Below are 6647 nucleotides of genomic sequence, written 5' to 3'. Positions count from 1 at the left end.
CCGGGGCGGGTCCCGGTTCTAGGGGCGGTGCCGGGGCGGTCCCGGGGCGGTGCCGGTGCCGCCATGGCCGCGGTGCCCGTGCGGGGCCGGCGCGGGGCGCTCGGGCCGGGGGGAGCCGGGGAGCCGGAATGCGTGAGTCGGGAACGGGAACGGGAACGGGAACGGGGACGGGAACTGGAACTGGGCTGGGGCTCCGGGCAGGGCTGGGTCCCCTCGCCCCCCCGGCCGTGTCGCGACTGTCGCGGGTGGTGCCGGCTCGGGAGCGCCGGGAGCGGGCACGGCCGGGGCGGGGATTGAGCTCAACAGGCTTTGAGATTTTTCTCTTTTTTTTCGCTTTCTTCCATCGTTTTTTTTCCCGCATTTTCTCTCCCCCGTTTTCTTTTTCCCCGTTTTCCTTTTTATTTTTTTATTTCTTTGTTCCTTTTCCCTTTTTCATTTTGAATTTTTCGTTTCCCCCCTTTTTCTTTTCTTCTTTTTCCTTCATTCCTTTTTAATTTTTTCTTTTCCCTTTCCTGTTTCCCTTTCCTGTTTCCCTTTTTTTTTCCTTTCCCTTTCTTGTTTCCCTTTTCCCCCCCTTTTTGTTCCTTTTTTCTTTTTCCTTTTTTTATTTTTTTTCCTTTTTTTCTGGCTGAAACCCTCTTTACCAGGCAGCCTCCCTAATTCCATCTATTTCTGCTCTCCTGGCTCCAAAATGACAGAGAGGAATCAGAATCCCAGACTGGTTTGGGTTGGAAAGTTGGATTTTAAGGCATTTGGATTTAGAGGAGAATCAGATTTTCAAGGCCAGAGCTCCCAGTGTGTCTTGATTTGGACTGATCTTCAGGCAGAGTTTCCATGTGGGTCTGCATGGATCTCACGCTCCCTCTGCTTTCCCAAACAGAGCCATCTTTCCAGAGGGAGCAGGGCCCTAAAAGCAAGGAGCAACTCCACAGGGCCATCATTCCATGGGGAATCCAAGGAAAGCTGGGCTGTGTGGAGACCTGTGTTAGACCTGTGGGACAGGGCTGATGGAACCCCAAACAGGAGGCAGCCTGGCTTTAAAAACGGGGTAAAAAAGCAGAAACTACATTGCAAGAACATACTAAACTCAGAGGAAATCTTTAAAACTTTACCAGAAATACCCCAACAAACAACCAGAACTTTTCCTCCAGCTCCTTGCTCTGGCATTTGGGTTGGTTGGTCAGTGGAGCTGGGTTTTGCAGCAGTGTGATTTCATCTGTGAGGTCTTTATCCTGTCAGCATTGGTGAAAAAAAGTGGGATTTTCCAGGATTTCGCAGCTGGACAAGAAAGTGAGAGTGACTTCCCTGCAGGGGGATCTGTTTCCTGCCTGGTGCTGGTCTCCAGCTCATTTCCCGGCTGGATGGAGCAGATCATTCCCTAAGGAAAGCAATCCCTGCTTGCCTTTGGAACAGGAGCCCACTGATCCTTACCAGTCACAGGCTCCCTGCACGATGTTCCCTGCACAGGCAGGGTTGATGCACTGATTGCTTCTTCCCTAAGAGACAATTCCAGAGACTGAACTCTTCCTGGAGCAAGGAGCTCTCCCAGGTTGCCTTGGCATTGGTGTGATGAGTTTGTCTCCTCCATGTGCTGAGTTCCTGACACTGATGCCAAGGACACCAAGCACCTTAAACCCCCCCAAAGCAGTACCTGGAGTTTCTTTTTAATCAGCCAAATTCCTTCTGATGTGTGGCATCCAGTCATTTTTCCCTGTTCCCCCTCATCTCACGCATCTTCCCGGTTTTCTGCGGCACCACTTTGCCGTTCCCTGGAATGAAGGAGGAGTTCTCCAGCAGCAAAGGCAGGAGGATGTTTTCCCAGGGGAGGCAGTCTCTCCTTGGAGGGCCTCCTCAGACCTTTATCCCATTATTCCCTGCCTTACTACAATACCTATTTCACTTTTGGATTCCCTTCCCATGCTGATATCCTGCCTCCCTTCCTGGTGATCCCATCTCAGCTGTTTCCCACCAAGATTCCTGGTGTATTGATCCATTTTTGGTTCTTCATAACTTATTCCAACTTTAAATTTAGTTTCTGTGCTTCAGTACTCTGTTAGTCCTGTGCCAGCACATCTTTTTCCTGGGAAATCACGTGCTAGAGAAAGAGATGGGATATTGGGATTCCTTAAACAAAGTTTGTTTGGGAAAAAATGTCCCAGGTGTGTGTGTCTCTTTGGGATTCAGACCCTAAACCTGTGTCAGTTTTGTAATTCCCATTATTGTGTTAATTTGCTGCTACAATTCCAAGGAGCCCTGGGATTTGGGTCGTCCTCCCTTCCATGGGCAGTCACAAGCCAGGGATCTTTTTCTGGAGGTTTCCAGTCGTTGTTTTCCATGGATTTGCAGCTTAACCTTCCCAGTTCCCAACGTGGTGCTCAGAGCAGTACTTCTGGGAATCCCTGGTCTTGTGAGGGATCACCCAGCACTGTGAGGACTCAGCCCTTTGGTTCCCAGGACATCCAAACATCGCTTGGTCCTGGGCAGAGCTCAGGGCAGAGCTTCAGGAGTGGGATGTGAGTGGATTATGTAGCACTGGAAAGCTGGGAAGAGGTGCCAGTGTTCAGGGAAAGGTACAAAACCCTTCTCAAAGGATGCTCCCATCCTGCCTGACTTGGCTGCAGGCTTCTCCTTCTGTTTCCTGGATTTAATGACTCCTTCCACACAACTCCCCTGCTCTGCTCCTTTGCTAAGCAGCATCCCAGCTCCTGCTCTAATGGAGGCTGAAGGATACCTTTTCCCAGTGGGAATTTATGGAACTGAGGGGTGTGAGATAAAGAATTCCCTGCTCTCCCAGCGTGAGGTGCAGTGGGAAATCCAAAATCTTGGGGTCCTGCCCTAATACCTCATTGTTCACTTGGTGTTCTTCCCAATGGATGTGAGATCCTTGGGAGGAAAATGCTGAAAATTTGGGCCCTGTGCATCAATGTAAATGCTGCTTTTGGTGCTTCCAGAAGCGGGTGTGCAGACTGATGGACACCATCCCACGGGAGGCTGGTACCCAGCTCATGGATTGTGCCATGGATCTGGATTCCAGGCAGAAATTCCTCCCTGACTCTGCTCCCTGGGCTGCAAAGACAAAGCAGAATTCCATGGTAAGTTCCCACTGCCCACGTGTTTGTTACAAGATCACTTTTGAAATACATTTTATAATAAAGCTGCAGATAATTGCCCTCTTTTTTTATTTTTTGATGGATTTGTGTCTGGTTTTGTTCCTCAGATTTTGGAAAATCATGGGAGCAAAGGCACTTCCCAGCCATGTCCAAGATGTGTTGCTGGAGAATCTGTAAGTGTGGCAATTTGCTTTTTGGGACAAAAAAGACTGGGACTTGTTCTTCAGAATTAGATCATAAACCATAAAATTAACACCCCCCACAATTGCATTGCTCAGGAATAAAGCATGGAAATTTGTAAAAAAGGAGATGGATTTAGCATTTCAGCAGAGCACAAATTAATGTTTCCAGCAGCAGCTGGAAAATCTGGAGACTCTCAACACATTTTTCACAATTTCCCTCTAAAAAGCAGAATTTGGGAAGTAACTGAAGCAAACAATAACACAACACTTCCTGTACTCCAATTTTAGTTGTCCTTGGTATACTGGATCATAACAAAATACTCAGGAATTGCATTCTATCTCCTATTTTTTTTTCTGTAATTGGATATTTCCTTTTTAAGCAGTAACTACAGCCCGAAAATACTGCTCCTTGCAGAGCCACAGTGAGAAGAGGTGTGAGAAAATGCTGGATGTTCATAGCAAAATCTCTGATTTATGGAACTAAAGGCAAAGTTCCCATCAGGAGCTGTGGCTGAACAGACATTGATTGTGTTAATTAATTTTGGTCATCTTTAAAGTGGGAACCAGAGCCAGGGCTGACTGTGGGAATATGGAAACCACTCTGTGTGGGTCACCAGTTGGAATTTCCCACACATCTCTTCTGCAGAACATCTCAGGGATTAAAACCCAAAAAAGAAAGGAATATTTGGGGATTAAATCCCAAACTGGCACGCGCGGAAGTTCTGTAGCATTCCAGAATTACAGGGACAGCAGAGTCCGTAAAATTCTTCTGTGTCAGCGACCACTTCATGTGGAGTTATCAAGACTGGGTACAAATATCACCACTCCAAATAATAATGGAATAAAATAACACCATTTCAGCCTGACAGGTTTTTAATGGGTCTGATCATGAACTGGAGATAAAAACTGCAGGAGGTACCATTCACCTCTTCCAGAACATTTATCTGTGGAAGGTCAGGACTGTTTGGGACCTGTTCTTGTCACCTTTAAGTGCTTTTCAGTAGCATCTGGAAGGAACAAGGAAAACAACTGGAATCTCAAAATTAAAGATTTTTCGTACTTTGAGTGCTCAGTGCTTTTAGTACAGAAACTCAGGGTAGGACAACAAAAATCTGGAGGCCTTGTAGAGCTTCTCACTAAACTTCTTCCTTAATTAATTTCGGATTGTGGAGTTGAAATGGAAAATGCTTTGCTCAAATCAAGTTTTTCAATTTGTTTTTGATTTTAAATATGTTTCTGCCTGGCTTTCATTGTGGTCTCTTCAGACAAGCAGTTATTTTGGCCAGGAATGTAACAGATAATAAAAAGAAATACATTTGGTAGGAGTTATAATAGTAAATTATCTTCTTAAAATAATAAAAGTATGGAAGAAGGAATAATCAAGTGGTGTTAATTAGAGGGAAACCAGGTTGGATTTGGGGCAGGGAGAATATCACCATCACTGGGGAGATTTTTCTGTTACCTGATAATTTAAGGATTATTTTGGTTCTGAAAGTATGACTGAGAGTTCTTTAAACAGAGACAGCAAATAGAAAATGAATATAAAACCAGACAAAAATATAAATAAACAATATAAATATAGAAAATAAATATGAACAAATGCAGATTCGAATTTAAAATAAAAGTGCCACCCAAAGGGTAAATTCCTGTTCTATCCTTAAAACCTTTAAACATTTAATGGGAGAAGAGAAGAAGGTGTTCAAGAATGATGCCAAAATTGTCTCAGTTGTGTTCTCTAGGGATCTATTTTAACTTCATGTGCAAAACTAATTTCAGTCATGGTCAAATCAGTCTCTTTATATCCAGGTTTTTTAGGTGTCCACTAATCCCTGGAGAAAAAAAAAAAAAAAGGAATATTTGTGGTGCTACTTAGCAATTTAAAATAAAATTTGAAAATGAAGACTGAGCTCCTTTGTAGTGACCTGGAATTTTGTCATTGCAGGGCCACTTCAGCCACATCCTGGGCTTCTAGAGCTGCAGGGGAGGCCGAGGAGCAGCTCTGCTTTGCTGCTGCAGTCCTGAGGATGCAGCTGGCTCCTGGATCCTGCACTGCCCTGCCTGGCTCAGCACAGCCACACCGCCCTGCTGCCACTCAGGGCACAATTATCTGCAATTTTACACCTGCTCAAAGTGCTCCTGCTCCTCGGGTAGCTCGGGATTTGTCTAAAAGGGACAAGGAATGGTTGGTTTCATTTTTCGGTAGCTCAGGATTTGTTTAAAAAGGACAAGAAAAGGCTGATTTAATGTTTTAGACTGGTTCAGTTGAGCTGGCCTTGGGCCCAGGCTTCACCTGGGACTGGGCCAGAGGTTGTGTTGTTTCCAAAGGTTTTCCCAACAGTCCTGACTCCCTTGGAATATGCTCCTTTGGAAAATGCTCCTTGTACAGGGCCACAGGCAGGAATGGGAGGACACAAATTTTAGTTTTTAAGTGGCTTTGCAGCTGTGAAGGCCAGGAAAAATCCCATTGAAGCTTACATTTAAATCCCAAAAAAATCTGTTTAAAAAGGCTTGACCTCATCATCCAGCAGGCTTTTATTGGCACAAATCTAATGACAGGTTAATTAACCTCTTAAAGGTTAATTTTGGGGGTTATCAGGCTGCGAAATCCTCAGGCAAAGGATTTTTGCAGCCCTAGAATCCTTCCCCTGTTGTGTGTGGAGTTGCAGTTAGCACTGAGTTGAGCTTTTATAAATCAGCTGGGCTGGAAACAAATTGGAGTTTAATTGTCTGCTCCAGGGAAGGCTTTTAATAGTGATATTTTTTTAAATAGATGTGTTTGTACTTTATTTTTTGATTTTCCAGGATCATAAAGCTGGCACAGGCTGGGACAGTGAATATTCCTTTAAAGCAGATTTGTGTCAAATCTGCAGTGGAACCACAGAATTATTTTTGTATGCCTTGCAGAACTCTGAAATTTTGTTTTCTTGATGAAAAAAGAGATAATCTTTCTATTTCCTACTGCTGGGGTTTGTACACAGAATAAGCAGAGTGATGCTTTATTTACCTGTACATAGAGAGAAAGGCCCCTGGCCTGGTTTTAATTCAGGTTAAAAGGATCTAATTGTTATTTTTAACTTTGTATTTTGTAAATTGTTCCTTACAAAAGCAGAAGCATTAAACACCACTTGGGCTGCAGCATGGAATTGTCTGGTTGTGTTATTCCTTGAATGATTTCTGAGGACACTGAGGAATAAAGGTAAATCAAACCTCTGAGAGGGTAAGAAGGATATTATTTATGTCATGTAAAATCTTTGTAGTAGGTTTAGTTGCTTAATTTGATGGTAATTACAGGTCCATTTGGCATCTTGACTGCCAAAAAAAGATGGAAAATCAAAATATTGGGATACGTGGGGTT

The 6647-nt window shown here is 44.2% G+C and overlaps 1 protein-coding gene across 1 annotated transcript; it reads left to right on the top strand.

The window, feature by feature from the left end:
• The first annotated feature begins 57 nt into the window (after positions 1 to 57).
• On the top strand, positions 58 to 6430 carry CUNH10orf143 (chromosome unknown C10orf143 homolog). Its single transcript, XM_042019598.1, has 4 exons — positions 58 to 132; positions 2952 to 3092; positions 3218 to 3283; positions 5235 to 6430. Exons 1-4 carry the CDS (start codon positions 64 to 66, stop codon positions 5262 to 5264), a joined length of 306 nt encoding a protein of 101 aa, XP_041875532.1. The 5' UTR covers positions 58 to 63; the 3' UTR covers positions 5265 to 6430.
• The last annotated feature ends 217 nt before the right edge of the window (positions 6431 to 6647 follow it).

The sequence above is a fragment of the Corvus kubaryi genome, unplaced genomic scaffold (genome assembly GCF_017639235.1).
Source record: "Corvus kubaryi isolate FWS band 111438036 unplaced genomic scaffold, C.kubaryi_AGA036_p1.0 138, whole genome shotgun sequence".
NCBI lineage: Eukaryota > Metazoa > Chordata > Aves > Passeriformes > Corvidae > Corvus > Corvus kubaryi.
Note: the sequence above shows the minus strand (reverse complement) of the source record. Positions and strands in the feature narration are given on the sequence as shown.